The 19828-nt window shown below is 39.5% G+C and overlaps 1 protein-coding gene across 1 annotated transcript in view; it reads left to right on the top strand.

Annotated features, from left to right (window-relative positions):
- LOC119565715 (triadin-like) overlaps nt 1-19828 on the top strand; it is a 147066-nt gene that overhangs the window by 24854 nt on the left and 102384 nt on the right. The window contains exons 7-11 of the mRNA XM_043543140.1: nt 3758-3811; nt 7103-7138; nt 15541-15573; nt 15677-15724; nt 16546-16572. Coding sequence (XP_043399075.1) covers nt 3758-3811; nt 7103-7138; nt 15541-15573; nt 15677-15724; nt 16546-16572 — 198 coding nt within the window. The remainder of the gene's footprint in view (nt 1-3757; nt 3812-7102; nt 7139-15540; nt 15574-15676; nt 15725-16545; nt 16573-19828) is intronic.

Below are 19828 nucleotides of genomic sequence, written 5' to 3'. Positions count from 1 at the left end.
CGCCTCCAAGAGGCAATACTTCCCCTCTCACTAGCACGTAGTCTGAGTGTAGCAAAAAGCATTTTAATAACAGAGAGAAACAATGTGGCATTATGTTGGGGAAACACCACCAACAGGATTCATAACACAACCCATGAGCAAAAAAACCCACCCCAAGCAAATTGGGGCATGCCCTTTCCTTTTGGTTCTTGAGTCCAGCAACCCCAAATCATCCAAAGTCCCAAAAGTCCAATGACCCAAAAGTCTCTGTCCCTGGTCAGGGCAGCCCCAGAGTTCGAAAGTTTATCTGCAGAGCTTTACCTCCCAACCTGGGTGGAGATGGGGGCGGGGGTAAGGGGCACCTTACATGATCTGAAGCTGACCGCCCCACAGCTCCATAGGCCTTCACTCCGCTCCGCTCCACCAGCCACCCCACGAACTGCTTCACTCAGCTCCGCTCCGCGGCCCACAAGCAGCTCCCGCCATCCCATGAACTTCTCCACCAGCCGGTCCATGAGCTGCTCCGCGTCCCACAAGCAGCTCCCGCTGTCCTATGAACTGCTGCACCAGCCTGTCCATAAGGCACTCCAGCCATCCCGCAAACTGCTCCACAATATATCTTCAGGCTCCCCCACTACTTAACACAACGCTCAGTGATTTCAGCTCTTAGCCAGTTCAGCTCTTTGGTGAATTCAGCTTGTAGTAGGGGAGCCTCAGTGCTGGTGCACCATTAGCCCAAAGTGAGCTCAGCAGCCTGTAACTAGACTCCTAATGAAATCAAAATTAGCTCTGATATTCCACAGTGGAGAGAGGAGGAAGTGCAATTAGCATGTAAGGCCCTCACCAAGGGGCCCATGCCACCAAATATTAATACTTGTCCCCAACCTCTCTCAATTCACAGAGTTTTGGAACCCATGACCCTTGCCTAGCGGCAAGTCCCTCCATCATAACAAAAGGCCAAGTACAGTTCCAAGCACAGTTCCCATAATCAGGGTAATAACAATTTATTCTTCCTGCCCCAATAACAGAGACCCTGGGGATCCCACAGCAGCCAAAGTGACCTTGGGCAGCTATAGCCTCATTCTAGGCAGGGTGGGTGTGCCTATGCAAATGAGATCGGCCCCTGAAGTTCTTTTCCACAACTTGCCACACCTCACCACCAGATGTCAGGGTGGAGCTCATCCTGACACTGCTTACATCTTGAATGTGTGGTATATTTTTAAAGATTATGGAATATGTTAATCTCTGAAGGATCATGCTTGTCTCAAATGCTACCTATGAGTAAAAATTTCACGGATACTCACGGTTTCGGGAATGCCCAAACAGTCTCTCAGATCCATGCCTGATCTTTTCTGGGCTGTGTCGAAGGGATTTCAACCATTCTGCAGCAAGTGTCTCCCATCTTCCCAGCACCTTATGGAGGTATCTCCCTTGGGACTCAAGATCCATGCTTTGAGGAGGCCCGTTCATCATGATCCCGCCCAAGCCTGGCATGAAAACTAATCAGATAATACAAACCAAGAGTCCAGTCCTACAAATAGCAAGGCATGTGGGTAACGTTATTCATACGAGTTATCCTATTGAATCAATGAGATGACTCACAGGAGTAAAACTACTCATGTGCCTATTTGCTGTATTACTTTTTTCACTATAACAAAGTCAGGCTGGACAGCCGTAAGACAGTGGTGGAAGGGAGGTATATTAGCTCTAGAACAGTAAAGGTCATTTTCCTTATAAGCTGAAAAGAGGTTACCTCAGGTCAACTAGGGACACCTGAGTCCAATCAAGGGTTGCCTGACACCTTTAAAAACCCCACCTCCAGTGAGAGAGGAGGAGGAGAGACAAGTTGCTGCAGGGCTAGTGACAGCACAGAGAAAGGCTTCTCCAGGGTGGAAGACCACGCTCCTCCCTACAGGGGAAGCTACGTAACTGACTGCCTGTTTAGGGAGAGGACTGGCATAATAACCAGGCCACCTGCCTAGTGACATTGGAACAATTGGTATAGTGGGGGTGCTGAGAGCCACCGAACAAAACTGTAAACCCTGTATATGATGGAAACCACTTCAAGCCATAGGATGCTGCCGTGTCCCCAGCACCAGTGCACATGCCCCCATGGAGGGGGTAGGAAAAAGTATCTCCCTTTGTTTTATGTTGTGAATTTGTTTCTTTTTGTTTGGCGGAGGAGTGCTCCTGGGCTGGCCCCAAGCCCTTCCTGGAAAATATTGGGAAATAAACTTAAGGTGACCAGATGTCCTGATTTTATAGGGGCAGTCCTGATTTTTGGGTCTTTTTCTTATATAAGCTTCTATTACCCGCCACCACCGTCCCGATTTTCACACTTGCTGTCTGGTCACCCTAAATAAACCTCAAGTGGGAAAATAAACACCATCCGGCATGGGGGGCCCCCACTGCCAGGGGGGAAGTGCTGAGCCTGGTGAGATGGAGGAGGTGCCTTGCCACAGCACATAGTCCCTCTGACTTGCGAATCCCCTTAAAGAGTAGTTCCAGAGCCAGCTGCCTTTATGGGATATCTTGGCAGCCTGGCTTCAATGGAGCTGCATTGCCTGAGAATTGGAGGGAGAGCAAAGACATCATCAGAGCCCATGGGGAGGACCTATAATTCTAGTGAATCCCTGATATCTGTAGGGTTTGTGGATTGAACCTCCTCTTCTTTTGCAGGAGTGGGGACCTGGATAGAAACGCTAAGAAAACCCTTAAACAAGGTCTCCTCCTATAGAGGAGCGATGATCCCCCAGGAGTAATTATAGTGCTCTAGAACTAATTTACTGCATAGTTTTAAATGGATACAAACAAACCAATCCCACACGCATTAAACTTTATATTTTGTTTTCATTATGTTTTACAAGGCATTCTGATGCATCTTTCATGAACTTCTCAATATACTAGAGGGGAAGAACTGGAAATTGAATTTCTGAGTTAGCCATAGTTTTTTTTTTTCTTTTTAATAACATTGTGACAGATGTGAAGGATTAACTAACATTTTGTTGGCATTCTGTAATTCAGATTATGATTAAAATGATTAATTATTTCCTTTTGCAATATGAAAATGTGAACTGTAAATCAGAGAATATATATATATATTGTTTCAGTTGACAAACCAAATTCCATTAGGAAAACCAGTACGCTTTGGCTTATGGCTATTTGTTAAATTATCTTGGTTTAAGCACAATCTGTTCTAGCAGTTGCTAAGGATGCAAAGGATTAACTAAACTCTAGCACACAGTGGATGAACCCAGTGGACTCAGTCTGGTTCTTTTGGACAAGATTATTGGAGCGCTTCTAGAGGTACCCTTTCTTTTCACAACTTTGAAGTATGCTCCATGGGGGGTTCCTTTGCCCCAACCCAGATAGAGTTTGTCCATATGCTATGCGAGGAACAAGACCAGTGGAGCTACAGTTACATGGATTGACTGGCCTTGCTCCTCTGGGTAGAGAGACTCAGCAGCTGCAGGGTCTGATGCAGTAGCAACCAAGCAGTGGCTCCAGGATCACTCTTCAGCGGGGGGAGAAGGAAGCCACTGGCTCATGATAATATTTGACAGGCTACTCGAAAAAAAACAGTTTTGCTGATTGTTTTCATGCCTGTGAATTAGTGGAGTGTGTCTGGGCACTTCTATTGTTCTGATGATCTCTTTTCTTCATTCTTCACTAAGAAATATGCCAAGGGCTGTATTTTTCATTTGCAGACTTCCTTTATACTTCTGTATTTTCATGCTATAACACTTTACAGTAATTTATTTAATTTGTTCTCTTTAAGAGCCAGCAAAAGCTCCCACAGCCAAGCCAGCCACTATAAAAGCAGCAGCACCAGGTAAAGGATAAAGAATAACCTTCTCTCTCTATTTTCAGTGTATTTCACATATTTGTAAAGCTTGTTTATTGCATCATAGCACCATCTACTGGATTACACAAAAGGCCACTGATGTAGTTGCTGTGACACTATGTATGTGTTTCAGAGTAGCAGCCGTGTTAGTCTGTATCCGCAAAAAGAACAGGAGTACTTGTGGCACCTTAGAGAATAAGAAATTTATTTGAGCATAAGCTTTCATGACCTACAGCAATTCTCTAAAGAGAACAGGGCATAGGGCAGATCCCTAAGACACTAAGATCTAATGGCCTCTGATACCTACTTCAGCAGTGCTCTGAAAGTTGCAAGAATATCTTGAATCTCTCATGGCACCTACAAAATTGAAGGATGTATTTTTAGCAGTATTAGAGAAATGGGCGGAAGCCTAGAAAGTAGATTTGGATCAGAATATAGGATGTGAAAAGCCAAAGACCAGAGATATGTGAATTCAGGGTTTTGGAGCACTTCATCATAAAATAAAAGCTACCTGAAAACCTACACTGAACAATAGTCTCTAAAAGTTGGGCTCCTAAATCCATGTTTAAGCACCTAAAAGAGTAGTTTAATTTTTAAAAACCAACAGTTGTCACAGACAGCAACAGGAGCTGCTGGGTGCTCAGAACTTTTTGAAAACCAATCCATTTATTTAGGTGCCTAAATATGACTTTAGGAACCCAAAGTTAGACACCCAGCTTTTTTCGACAAAATTCATATCTGAATCCAGGCTGGATGTTAAAAACCCACACATTTTGATTGAGTAGGTTTTATTTCATGCCCATTTCTAAATACTGCACCTAGAGTTTTGGGTTTCAGTTTAAATTATTAAAACCTAATAAAACTACCACCCAACCAGGTATTTTTTCAGTGTTCACTCTTTTGAGTTATGTTACAACAACAACGAAATGGGGATTTTCAAGTGAAAACTGTATGTAAACCAAAGTATGAAAACCAAAATATTCATTTGAATTTTAACTACCTCACTTTAATTATCTCACCCAATTTGTGTTCACTTTTCAAAAAATTTCTAATGAATGAGCTTAGTAACAGGAATGTTTGTGAAATTTAAGGTAAATATTTGATAAGAGGGAAAACTGATATGGCTTACTATTGAGAAATAAAACCATCTGGTCAGTTCTGGTATATTCCTAGATCTCTGTATTGCTCTTTTTGGTTTGTGTTGTTTCTCCTATATTTTGCCTTATTCCCATCCCACAAAGAAAATCCACTCTCTGAATATTAATTCGCATAATTAAAAGTTGATTATTTTTACAGCTTGAATCTTGTATTTTTAAACAGAAAAAGCAAAAAATGTTGAGGTAATTTTGAAGCCTAATAGAGTTCCTCAACAGGAAATTGATGGCACTTCTAGATGACCAAGCTCAGTAAATATACAGTATTTGATTTTCAAAGCTAATATTCCAAATTTTTCCTGGTGTTCCTTGTACAAACTCTCTTTAGCTATCAGAATTTTGTCTGGCATTTGGCTTCAAACAGGAAATGAGAACTAGTTTGATGGGTACATGCAAGTGTTGTTGCCGTGAAAGGAGAAGCAGCAGTACTTAAGGAAACTGGTTCTAAAGCAGCAATAAAATCCCAGTTCCTGCAATCTGTCTCTGGTGTATTACATAGGCCTGGAGCATTAATATTTCTTCTGCACTGCAGAAAGGAATCTTACTAGAATTCGTTTTTTTCAATGGAAATTCACCCTGAAGGACAGGAAACCATCTGCAAAACAGATCTTTAAGGCTCCTGGAGAGTATGTTCTGAATAAAAGAAAAGGAGGACTTGTGGCACCTTAGAGACTAACAAATTTATTTGAGCATAAGCTTTCATGAGCTACAGCTCACTTCATTGGATGCATTCAGTGGAAAATATAGTGAGGAGATTTATATACATGCAAGTGTTATTGCTGCATTTAAGTTCTCAAACACAAAGAGAGATTCAGCTGGATCAGACAGATTTGCAAGAATGGAGTTTTTACTATTGCTTGACAGTCTTCTCAATTCAGAACAACTACCAGAATGCAATACATATAGTAAACCTACAATTACCATTAACCAAACCAGCCTCTATGTGGCATTTTAAATGAAATGGCCTCATATTCCAAATGATGCATATTCTGATGCCTGCTTTAAAAACTAGTAATAGTCCTAAACCAAAATCCTAGCTCCAATTAAATTCCCCTGAAATTGAGGAATTGGATCCAAATTATTCTGCTCAGTCCATCTCTACAAAGACCTGGCTGTTTTTAAAACAGCCTCTGAAGAAACTTGTTGCATATTACTCAGTAGCTTTTGTACTGTCATTTACCTGCTTGATGACTTTACTTTGTAAACCTTGATCTTTCCCATCTTCCACTTTAACCCATGTAAATGGTGTCACTTATTAAAGAGAAAATGCTGAGCTCCGATTCCCTCTTGAGTGCTGTTTTGGGGACTCCTCCCAAGCTCCGAAGTTCCCTGATTACTTAGTGGGGAATCATCAGTTCAGGTCTTTCAAAGAATAAAATAAATAAAACTCAGATCTGGGGCCTACTTCAGATGCTCAAATATATAAATGCAGTTGGTTGCTTTTAATCTTGCCATGATTTCTCTTGGATAATTGTTCTAAAATGGTTTTTCATTTTTTCATGCACCCCTGATTCTTCCAGATTTTGGCCCAAAACAGAAGGAAAAAGCAATGAAATATGACAAGAAAGATTGTTTTTGAGGTAGTTACAGCCTGATGGGAGGCAGGGAATACTGGAAATCTGGTAAGAGGGCCTGTTGTGACCAGATTTCCAGTTCAGTTCTATAGACTCAGATCATTCTGATAAATCTCCAGAGTTATGAGCATTTATAAGAACTGAACGTTCACTCTCTTTAAAAATGTAATATGCTACCTCTTTGTGCATTTAGCATTTCCCAAGCTAGAGTGGAAATGAGAAACTTTCTTATAAACCTGGTTTAAGTCTTTTGATAGCACTACATGTCAACAGAGTCGATACAGCACTAGTCCTTCTTACAAAAAATTACCCCCTCCCCATTACAAATTCTGAAATAACAACAACAAAAAGATTTACCTATATGGAACATTATCTTCCCTTAGGAAATATAAAATCAACACTTACATGTTCAAGAAAATTTAATTAGTTTTTGCAAGAATTATTGAGATGTTCAATAGTCGAACATGTCTAGATTGTAAAAGTGATTGTTGTCTAAACTGCCAAAGCTCCACTGTTGACTGATTATAGCTACATAATTATTTTATTTTTAGTTTCCAAGACAGCAGCAGCAGCTAAAACAGCAGAAGGTAAGAAAAGACATCTTTGCAGATCATTTTCACCTGTAAAATTTTGCTTTCTTTGGGAAGAAAAGTGGCAAATAAACAAAGTTTATGGGACTACAAAATATGCTTTGAAGGGGAAAAAATGTCCTTTAAATATCTGAGTGCTAGCAAATATTTTTCTGCTGGGGTCATCTGTAGGAAACTATTAAGAGGAATGGGAAATGCTTAAAAGCATCGATAAAACACACAACTACCATTAAATGTTAAGATCTATTTCTTGTTTAAATCACAGGAATAATGTAAAAATGTATGTATAAGAGGTGCAAATATTTCAAGTCAATCATCAGCAGGTGGCTCTATAGATCCACCTGTTAAGACTGTAATCTTACCATTTCTTACCATAACACTTCCAAGATCTGTCTTTTTTTTTTTAATCAGTCAACATCGCTACATCTCTTGTGCAGACCTTACCTCCTTCTTGTATAGCTACAGCACATGGAAGAAACTGTGCTGATTGACATATTGGGGGGTGGAGTCAAGGCTCTGCCCAGTTCCTTTCTATCTGCTCTTGGGAGAAGGAATAGGCCTGGAAGGCTATGCAGAGGCTCAGGTCTCAGTCCCCTTATGTCTCTATGGGCAGGTGTAGGGTAAGCCATGATCTGACTCTGAATAGGAAAGGAAAAATTAATATGTAATCTGTATCATAATGTATACGCACAAGAGGGCAGAATTAAGGTTTCAAAGGCATTTTGTTTTTCATCTTCCAACTTTTGAATGCTTCAATTTAGAACCGTAAAATCTTTAAACATAGGATTTTTTTAATGGCATGTAAACTGATTTTTCTCAGAGCAATTTAGTGTGCTAATCTGATATCCAATTCTTATTCTTCTAATTTATGACAGACTTCTTTAAAAAAATAGAATTCAAGACATTTCATCATTTTTGCTAGGATTCTGAAACACTCATCCAGTTAGCATGTTATGGCTTATTCTGAAGCAAGCTACCACCATATCCACCCATACTTTAAAATATATTTCAACAAAATTCATTTTTAAAATGAATTTTCAATAATTCCTATTGTGCTATTCCTGATTGTGAAGGTGTCTATGCTAAAATAGAATCTTACCCCTTTATAAATACCACTGATTCTTGCATGCCTGTCCTAGTCAAGCATTCAACATAACTATTCAGTACATTGGAAGTATTGTTGTGTTACTAACATTGGGTTATGGCATTCCTTCAAGAACAAGGCAGGGGGAGCAAGCTAACTGTTAAATAGAGAAGTCGCTATTCAGGCTTTTATCTTTGCTAGCCACAGTGATGAAAGGAGAACTATATCTAAACTAATTGGTAGTTAAATGGGAGTTTGATTTAAATGACTTAAAAATATTAATCTTTAAATATTCATGGTAAATTGGCCCAATAGCCTGTGATGGGATGTTAGATGGGGTGGCATCTGAGTTACTACAGAGAATTCTTTCCTGGGTATCTGGCTGGTGAATCTTGCCCATATGCTCAGGGTTCAGCTGACCGCCATATTTGGGGTCGGGAAGGAATTTTCCTCCAGGTCAGATTGGCAGAGGCTCTGGGGGTTTTTCGCCTTCCTCTGTAGCATGGGGCACGGGTCACTTGCTGGGGATTCTCTGCTCCTTGAAGTCTTTAAACCATGATCTGAGGACTTCAACAGCTCAGACATAGGTGAGAGGTTTTTCGCAGGAGATTCTGTGGCCTGCATTGTACAGGAGGTCAGACTAGATGATCATAATGGTCCCTTCTGACCTTAATATCTATGAATCTATGAATCTGCTCTTTATGTGAGATGCTTTTTAATGGGCTAGCCTCGTAGCTGACAAACTATAAAAGCACTGCAAATATTCACAATGAACTGTTGATTTGTAAGGTTTTGGGGGCCAGTTCAGCAAAATACTTAGGCACATGTTTAAGTGCATCCCTCTTCAGCAAAGCATTTAAGCATGTGTTAAGTATTTTGCTGAATCGGGGCCATAAGGAATACCTAATGTGTGACTGGCTTCTCAGGCAGTGCATCTGCTGTTAATGCTACCTGTGCTGAGCTTGTATTAAATTGAATAAGCAGTTTGCAGAGGAATAAATGGGTCCAATCCTGCCCTGTTAAGATCACTAGCAAAATTTCATTTGACATAAGCGGGAGCAGGAGCAGAAACGGGGTCAAAAGTGGCAGGGATGCAGGAGATTTTTCTATAAGAAATTACAGAATGCACATGGTGAATTTATTATGATCTCTAGTAACTGATAGACTTTTTTGACCCAGTTTGTAGCAAATCTCATTTTGTGTGTGTGTGGGGGGGAGGGGGAAGTGTATATCACTTGCTTTGTGACATTATTTAAATTTTACTTTCATCAGTTCATCATACTTCAGTGCTTTTTTAATATCAAATCCCTTACTTTTATATATTGAGAGTTTTGATTTTAAAGTTGAGCCCAATAACATGTCTACCAAACAAGTTCTTTGCAATATACTGTGTAAAATCTATCATTTTCTCTTTCAAGGTGCCCACAAATAATGCACAGCGTTTTGCTTTTACACAACAGTTCCTGCATCATCTTTGAATGCCCAAGTTGAGAGCGTTAAATATTCAGAAATAGCTGCTGCTGACATGCTGTATTTCGTTGCACACACTAGAATGCTTCCAGCATTTTTTTGACTGTCAGAGCTGCACAGCTCCCCTGATGCTTTTTGTTGGTTTGGTAGTGTCCTTCATGTCTTTGCCCTTGCTGAGAAATTCTGTAGGAGATGTGTGCCCTGCTATGCAGCTACATAACCCTGTCTGCATATTTAACCATTAGGGGATCACGTACATGCCCTTTGAATCTAGTGTTCTGGAGCCAAGGAACCAAAGTATTAAAAAACTAGAACTGATCAGGAATTTTCCAACAAAACCTTTTTCATCAGAAAATGCAGATTCATTGAAACCAAACCTGTTCATGAGAGAGGGTGAGTTTTGATGACCATTAAACACTGGAACAGGTTATCTAGGGGGGTTGTGGAATCATCATCACTGTTTTTAAGAACAGATTAGACAAACATCTATCAAGCATAGTCCTGCCTCTGTGCAGAGGGATGGACTAGATGACCTCTTAAGGTCTCTTCCAGCCCCACTTTTCTGTGATTCAATAACTCTCCCAATTCTGTTTTGTTCTTTAATAAAGGTTGAAATTGAAACATAATGTTTTGAAATCATCAAAACCTGAAAATAAAAATTGGATGATTGGTTCTCAATTTTTTGAGATTTTGACTTTTCATCTTGATTCAGGTTGGAGAAAAAAATTGATATCTTGAAAATTCTCATGGGGCAGGAAAATGATTTCCTATCCAGCTCTAATAACAGTTTCTCCAGCGATCGGCAACCTTTGGCAAGCGGCCCATCAGGAAAATCCGCAGGCGGGCCGGGACGGTTTGTTTACCTGCAGCGTCCGCAGGGTCAGCCGATCAAGTTCCCTCTGGCCACAGTTCGCTGTGCCAAGCCAATGGGGGCCACGGGAAGCAGCGGTCAGCACATCTCTTGGCCCGCGCCACTTTCCACAGCCCCCATTGGCCTGGAATGGCGAACTGTGGCCAGGGGGAGCTGCGATCGGCCGAACCTTGGGATGCTGCAGGTAAACAAACTAGAGGATTTCCCTGATGGGCCAAGTGCCAAAGGTTGCCTATCCCTACTCAAATCCTTACTGTTTTCATTCCTTCTCTTTCTGCTGGCCTGAGTGGTAAGCCCTCCCCGTGAGGGTTTAATGCTAGGTTTCTTGTTACATTTGTTAATTTTCAAATGTATTTATTTCTGAAGCAGCTTTGATCATTAGTTTTTACGATTAATTGTTTTTCCTGTAGAATTGATAGTTAATCTGCTCATCGTGTCTTCACATAGCAGATGATGTGCAGAAACCAGGATTTAAGAGGGACTTCCTTGTCCCACAGAAATCTCTATTTCAGATCAGTGTTTAAAGTGCGTGGGGACACCACTCAAGTGTAAAAGAGGTATGCTGCTTGTGCAGTGTTTACACCATCACCTGAAAGATTGTGTAGAATCTAAGCCTTCCTTGTAATAAATCCTGTATGAAAGGTTTTATAAGCCACATGGACTTAAGCAAAGCTGTGTTCCAGAAGACATTGTGGGTTCAAAACAGGTGGATACAGTGCTGGGAGATTTTTCTAAATCCAATAAATTGTCCCCAAGCCCATCAAGGCAGCAATGGAAATGATTGCATCTGAAGAGCTCTAAGTCAGATCCTGAAAGGGCTGGAAATACACCAGAGATCCCTCTGCAGCTCCTCCTAAAAAGAAAATGAAGGGGAAGCATAAACACCAGGAGAGATCTACTTCTGGTCAATCATCCTCTGGTCTATGAAGGAGTTATAGTAGATTTTTATCCCCAGTTGTGCCTCAGCGTAGATGGTTTGTTTAAATTGTAAGGTCTTGAGGGTGATGAGGTTTGCTTATGTCCTCGATGGCTGATTGCTTTGTTGTGCATTAAGAACTGACATCTTCTTCAACGCTAAGTTTATGACCCTGACTGGCTTTAGGGAAGGATCTGTCAATGGGTAGTTCCTTAGCTGTGACCCCATGTTGTTCCCCTATCAGACCTGAAGAATTAACAGAGTTTTCTCTAGAGCCATTTCTCCTTGTTTTCCAAACCTCTGCATAGGCTTCAGACCTATGGAAATTGGTGGGAAATTAGGAAGCAGAAGGTTCCTTTTGGAGAGTAGTCTGGTGTTGCTATTTTTGGTCTGGAGGCTTTAGGCCTATGCCGGATCAGTGAGGGAGTATCGTTCTTCTAAGAGTAAGAGGGGGCAAGTATAACACACGCATCTTCTGGGTTTAGTGTTCTGTCCCATCTAGTGGCGATATATATTATACATATACTGGCTGTAGGGCAGAATTGTATATATATTAGGGCTGTCAAGCAATTTAAAAAATTAATCACAATTAATCGCATTGTTAAACAATAATAGAGTACCATTTATTTAAATATTTTTGGATGTTTTCTACATTTTCAAATATATTGATTTCAATAACAACACAGAATACAAAGTGTACAGTGGTCACTTTATATTTATTTTTATTACAAATATTTGCACTGTAAAAAACAAAAGAAATCGTATTTTTCAATTCACCTAATACAAGTACTGTAGTGCAATCTCTTTATCATGAAAATTGAACTTACAAATGTAGAATTATGTACAAAAAATAACTGCAGTCAAAAATAAAACAACCCCCGGTTTGAGAACCCCTCATCTAGAGGTTGCAAAATGCTCCTCAAGTGCCTGTTAGGACATGGATTTTGCAGAATCCCAGTCTTTGACAAATGGACACTTTTCCTTACGAAATTCTGTCTTAGAGTTGACATAGAGCGATATGGGAAGAATCAGAAGGCATAGGTACTTAGCCTGCCATTTGAGGTAACTGACCTTGTCCACTCAAGAACTGATGAGACCTCAGAGAAGTTGAAGGTGCCCAGATCACCAGATCTTCTCTAGATTTAAGACGGGCTTTTTTTTTTTTTTTTTTTTTTGAGCAGAGGCATTCATGCTTCTGATATCAGACGGGTCAGTATTAGCTTTTTTCTTGGGGCAGTGTGGGTCGGGGGGAGGGTTTCATTGAGAGATTCAAATCCAGTCATCCTGGTAAACCTTACAGAGACGAGCAGGTCAGCAGCTTTGAGCAGGGGATTGGACTAGATGACCTCACAAGGTCTCTTCCAACCCTAATATTCTTTGATTCTATGATGTAGACCAGACCAGATGTGTGGCCATCATTTCCTGAAGGCCAGGCAAAGCAGGAGTTGTGTAAGCTTGCCAAAGGACCTTGAAAGAAAGCTGTATTCCTCTGAAGAATCTGTGCCGCAATTATTTGAGGCATGGCAGGAAATCTCTTCAGATTAATAAATTCTGGAGATTGCCAATCATAGGCATGTGTTTCCAGTCTGAGGATATGTAAAAACCCATTCTTCCTTCTCCATCTCTTTTCAGCGATCATTTTGAAGAGAAATTGCTATGAATGAACGTCAGCTTTCATTTACAAACAGGGAGCTATAAAGCTGGTGCCAAACCCTTAGTAGAGGAGGCGGTTCCCCCTCTCCCCCGAGTTTCTTATTTCAGAGAACAAAGGAATCAGCATCCTATATTCATGATCTTTAGAAATTGAAGAAATATGGGGTAACAAATACTTGTAATGAACCTCTCTATAACTTGAACCAGCCAATAGGAAAATTGCAGGCAAACAAACAAAAAGATTCAACACTATTAGCTTCCCCAACCTAAGGATTTGCAGTGTTTGGCTGCACAGGATTGACAGGTCTGTGTTTTACTGACTGTAACATAGGATTTATTAAAATCCTTGTATCAGAAATTGAGTATTCTAGTACAGAAAACGGTTTCCCCTTAACTGTAATGAATATAGCCTAATGACATTGATTATCGTATAATTTATATTATAGAACAGTGAACACAGTGGAGATGATAGGCAATTCCATAGAAATTCAACTTTCTCACTGGTTTGGCATGAATTTCACTTATTCACACTACTGCTTTAAGATTAGAATACTTTATCTGAATTAAATGAAAGGCATACATGTCACGAGAGAACGACAAAGAATAAAAATGGAAACATGTGACTGTTCCAAGGCTAGCAGGTGAGAGAAGGTCACGGTTTGAGAGTTACCTTGCTGCTGGTGAAGATCTAAGGCACGCTGCAGGACTATGCCGGCTTCCATGTTTTGCAGCACCACTAGCAGATTAGGGAATGGAGCAGCATAAAAAATAACCTCAGAGATTCTCTTCTGTCCCACATCTGCCCAGTGAGCGCTTCACTACCAGCAAAACAAAAAAATGCATTTAGGTGTTTCATGAACAATTAATAAATATTTTACTGGCTTTCACAAAGGCAAAAAATGTTTTAGTGAAAACTTCAGTGTGTGTAGAATATGGTGAAGTTTCAGAATTGAGCGAATCTTGAAAAAAATCTCAATTGCACATATGATAGAATATTTATTTGTTCTCAGCCACAGGCTGTGTCCTGGATAAAGGTATTTTGGCCTGGTTGATAAATTAATAAATGCTTATGAATACATGCACAACTCTCACTGTTAAAAATCTTACAAATGCTATAACAAATGTCTAACGTATACTGTACAATAGGACAAAATCCTCTGTTCTGTCAGATTGACCATTAATTAATAGAAGAAAATTCTTTTAAATTAGTAAAAGTGGCATGAGTCATAAAGGCAAGATCCAGATCTGAAATTTCTCAGAGCTTGTGGTTGTTGGGATCTAAGGTTTTGGTGTACCACATTATAACAGCACAGTAGAAGTGAGTCAGCCATAAATTCAGATTCTGATCCAAACTTCCTAACTAATTTTGTTAATTATTGAATAAAAACTTCCCTGTGGAAAGTTGCAGATATTTGTAAACTGGATTTCATGTTTCTGGAAGAACCTTGTTGAATTTGCTTAATGAAAATGAAATTTTAGGTCTCACAAAAATGCTTAAAGTGAAAGTTGGTAGTGTCACACAACTTCTGCCCCTGTTTCCCTTGTCTAAGGGTTGGGAGACTGTGAGAAAACAGGAAGCAGTCAGATGCCCCTGGAGTCAAAGAAACCATAATTTAGATATCCTTCAGTTTCAGAGAAGCAAGCATAATTGGGGAAAAAAAGTTTTACAAAATGTGTTTATATATAATATATATAAATGAACTCTGGAGCAGCACTTATGCTACATAAAACATGAGTGTGCTGCAATGTTGCAGATGTTACTGAGATGACTGGTTAAACCAGCCAAAGTAACTGTCTTCCAGTCTCCATTCTTCCTTTTTCCTTCCTCTCCTCCAGCCCCACATACCAAAAAAAAAAAAAAAAAAAAAGAAAAGAAAAGAAAGAAAGAAAAGAAAAAAGAGAGAGTTTGGTTTGCTTATGTCTTGTGATAATATATTTACTTTATTTGCAAGCAGCATTAACTCATCCCTTTTCTTATTTGTTATGAATTTTAGTCAATGATAATATGGAATTTACCATTTCAAATAGACATTTCCATCTCTTTCCCCTCTCCCTGGTTGGTTATGCCCCATGGCCTTGAATCTTTGCGAAGTGGCTATAAGTGGTCCTGAAGAGGAGGTTGCGGGAATGGTGTTCTGGGAAAATCTTGGGGTGGAAAAGGTTGGGAACCACGTCTTAGATTGTCAAATAACGCAGAGTAAGTCTAAACATGTTTTCTCTTTAATTGCTGTTAACATTTCCTTTCATCACCTAACAATATGACCATGGAATTATCTTTTAGCTATCCGGTATTAGCATTTAATCTGACTCCATTAGTCACTGCATAAAAAATACTTTTTAGGAGGAGTAAATGTAACAGCAGTACCAAAAGTAGAGCCAAAATATTTTTCTTTTTTAATTTTCAGAATCACCCAAGAAAGAAAAGCTGGTGGAAACTGGTAAATGGCTCCCATTTTTTAGTCTTATTTTTCATCTGAGCTACTGAATGTTTTAGTGGCAACTCCCACATTGTAATAACCAACCTTTTCTCATTTGTTCCAGCCAAACCATCGAAGAAGGAAATACCTGTAGTACCTCTAAAAGTACCTGGTAAAACCTGTAAAAGTCTATTTTAGACTCATTTCCTTAATTTAAACTTAAACCTAAATGAACTCAAGTCACCATTAGGGGAAGGGATGGGAACTGCAGTGTGCTAGAAGAGAACAGATTTGCCAATTTACTCAAATATATTAGAATGGCTATGGAGCATGATAACCTAGTCATTCTGTTGTACTTGAGAGCCAATTACATGCAGCTAAGCAGGACACCATTATTCTTTTGAACGTTAGATTTTGATTTCAGCTTCCTCACTTTTTTTTCCTCGAAGGGAGGAAGGAAGTCTGACTCTGGGATTCAAATAAATTAAGTCTGGAAGAAGAAGCAGTGTGTCAGGGCTTCCCCCCTCCCCCCTTTCCTTCAAAAACCAAATCAAATTATGATATTTTGGTCAATGATGCTTTAGAAAGAAATACTGTCCAATAATTAAATATCAAACACTGGCACATAAATTAGACTGAAATATGTGATATTTTCAATACTACTTTTGTATCTAGACTTCATTGTGTGTGTCAGTATTAGAATGCCAGACTTACTGAGATGCCAGACTTATTGAGATGTCTGTGAAGTGTCTGAATTGTTTCTTCCCTTTCCTGTGTGAATGCTATATGCACATTCTAAAGCCAGTTTTCCATGCACACTGTACATGCTTGCTGAAATAAGTGGAATTTTTCAAGCTCCATATATGCCTTACTGGCTAGCCTTGCTTTCTATAGATTTTAACCAGGTACAACGAGAATATCTTAACAAGGGACAAATGTTGTTTGTACACATTGTAAAGTTTGTTTCTTAGAATATATTCATTTATTTTACAGTATCTGCGGAAAGTCATAAGGGAAAACGTAAGTCACTGCATGTGTTTTTAAAATAAAAATGGAAGAATGTGTATTTATATTGTTATTAATACAAAAGTACTGCATCACTGTCATTAGAGATAGATAAAGATTTGACTTCATTAGAGCCATATGGATTTTTTTTAAAGAATAGCAATGTCTCGACTTTCTCCACCTAACAAACTGCTCCAAGAGCCAGTTGTCTTTTCCCTGAAGACTCCATAGAGTTCCAGGTGGCGGATTCCTCAGTCTTTCAGATTCAGGAGCTATTGCCTACCCAGCCTAAATCCATAAAGGGCTAGATCCGCAAAGGGACTTAAGCACCTAAAGCCCAATGTCTAAGTCCCTTTGTGAATCTGGGCCAAGGATCTTAAGGAGTGCAGGAAGTGGCTCCACCCAACTCCTTACATAGACACAAGATATTGTGAGAAGGGAAACACTTCTCTAATTTTCCTGCTCACTTTTTGCATGACCTATTGACTATATGGTTGTTTTCTTTACAGAGTGGGACAAGGTTGTGTACAGAGCGAGAAAGGGGGCATCCTATTTAGCAGCTTTGTCTTCTAATTATTATTATTGTTATCTCTGCATAAATACTGTTGATAGGTGGGTAAAAAAGCCTTAGATCCACTGGAGCTTTCTCTCTGGGTTTGCTCCTCTTAGCAAAACATAGCTGACAGGGAAGTATGAGGGGCCATAGAAACTTTAAGCACTATGTAAGTATGCTACAGTATTTCCATAAGCATGAAAAAAAATCACACCTGTACAGATTAAAAATAAAGCACAGATTTAAAGGTCCACTTTGAAGGATCTGAATCCAAAATTAAATAGTGTTTTGAACTTCTGTTTCTCTCTAGAGTCTATTTATAAGAATGCCACTTTGCATGTTTTTATCACCTTTATGCACTTTACAATTGGCAATTAATTAAAGAGCACAGCACTCCTGAGAACTAAGTAGGTACTAGTAATCCTGTTTAGCAGATGGGAAAACTAATGCCCTGTGGATCAGATTCTGCTGCACTTATTCATTTTGAATAGTATCATGCTTTACAGGGATAGTCCCACTGAAATGAACAGGACTATCTGTGAGAATAACTGCTCATTTATGCAAGTATGGGAGAGGGTGTCACATACTGGTGCTGCTGAGGTCACATAGCAAATCAGTGACAGAGAGGGGACTGGACCCCAGAACACCTGATTCCCAGTCCCTTGCTTTAGCCACTAGAGAACATTCCCTCAGTTAGAGCCCCAGCTGAAACCCTTATTCACAGTAAGTGGTAAATACTTGTATAGATAGTCTCACTGAACTCAGCTGAACAGGGATACTCACTTGAGTGCTCTCCACTGTGAGGACATGTTGCAGAATCAGACTCTTTGTCAGTAATGTAAAGAAAATCAAAGCTGACAGAATTCTCTGTATCGGGCATATTTAACATTTTTGGTTCAAAGGGTAAATTCTTAACGCTACTATCATTTTGCAGTTAAACAAAACAGAAACTAGACTAATTTAGACATTCTCTTTATGCCTCCAACAGCCAAAATAGAGAAACTAATGAAAACAAGTATGTTAAATAAAGCCTTTGCATTTTGGCAAATTCTAGAAAGCTGAAGTGAGAAATAAAGGTCATTTTGTAACTATGGGCAATCAAAAAAGCTGTTTTCCTCCTTGCTTGGAGCTGTTGAGCAAATGCTTTTTTATACATGATTATTGCTCCTGTGATACTATACTGTACGTCATCTTTGGGAGGTCATTTTTATGTGAATCATGCCAACATCTTTGGGCCAGACCTGCCAGGTTCTGAACATCTTCAGCACCCATCAGCATCAATGGGAGTTGAAAGAGTGCAGCATCTGCACCTTGTGGGATTGGACATGAGGTTGTCTTCTGACGACTTTCAGAAAATGTTCTCTTGGACTCTTTATGAAGTGCTGTAAGAACAGCTCATAGAATCATATCATATAGAATCTTAGAATCCTAAGACTGGAAGGGACTTTGAGAGGTTATCAAGTTCAGCCCCCTGCTTATGTCTTTCCTTTTCTTACTGGTTTCTTAATTTGGGTTATATGGAAAGCTGATCAGCTGGCATCCAGAAAGAGCCCAGCTTTTGAAATAGCAGAGCTCTTGGTGCAGTACTTTCTTGTTCTAAACTGTGTTCCAAGTCTGGGTACAAAATCCTCCCGTGAACTCTGTGCTGCAAAATTAGACAACAACAGCTTGTCTGTTCACGAAAACTGCTTTTAACACTGAATTTGAAGAGGAGCGCTAATGTACGAGTGTCACTGAAACTAGATGATCACAGTGGTCATTTCTGGCTTTAAAAATCTATGCATCTATGAATTGTAGAGGAAGACACTTTCTATAGCAGATTCATGGCTCAGTGCTGAAAATATTATTGCCTGGTTTTTTTGTATTGTGTCCGTCACCAATATTTGTGTCATTTATGCTATGAAAAGAGAAATCGATCAATCAAACAATTTAGTGAGACTCATACGCTAGTTTGATCCCAGCCATTGCACTTTTAAGTAGGTCTGAAAAATTAACATCTAGCTTGAGATGTGCATCTATACTGTTGGGTGAAAAAGCACAGTCCATACCAGTTACTAAACTTAACCAATTTAAAGCTTTAGTAAGAACATTTAGGACAATATATTACCATCTTGATCAAGCATAAATCTTAAATAAAGCAGATATGAGGATAGTATAATCATCAGTTACCGAGTCCTGGGTGCAGGTACGCTGTTTTTGTCATCAGCAGATCCATGCTGGTCCGAGCTGGTGTAAATCCTACCTTGCTCCACCCCTCTTTATTAAACACATCCTTTATACCTTGTTTCATAACATTACACAGGTGCAGGTTATGAAAACTACCTCATCTATAAACATTCTATTCTAAGCATATTTTCATATACACTAATCTGAAATCCTCTTAACTGATAATTTTTTACATATCCTCTTAAAACTATAATTCATACCTCCTTAACTATTTTTTTAGCCATTACTATCTTCCTTCTTATTCAGTCCAGCTGTATTTTCATTGCTTTCAAGTATTCCATTATTTCTTAAAACAATTGTCTCATTCTTACTTATCTGCTTCTTATGGCCTTGGAATTGCTTGTTGGCTAATTCTGTTAGTAAATTTCTATTTTCCCTATTCAGTTTTACTAGGGAGGTTTTCAACCGCATTTGCTCCAACCCCTCAGACAGAGACAAACACCTACAAGATCTCTATCCAGCATTCTTACAATTACAATACCCACCTACTGA

Source organism: Chelonia mydas, chromosome 3, assembly GCF_015237465.2.
Source record: "Chelonia mydas isolate rCheMyd1 chromosome 3, rCheMyd1.pri.v2, whole genome shotgun sequence".
Classification (NCBI taxonomy): Eukaryota; Metazoa; Chordata; order Testudines; family Cheloniidae; genus Chelonia; species Chelonia mydas.
This window is presented reverse-complemented; position numbering and strand designations above follow the sequence as displayed.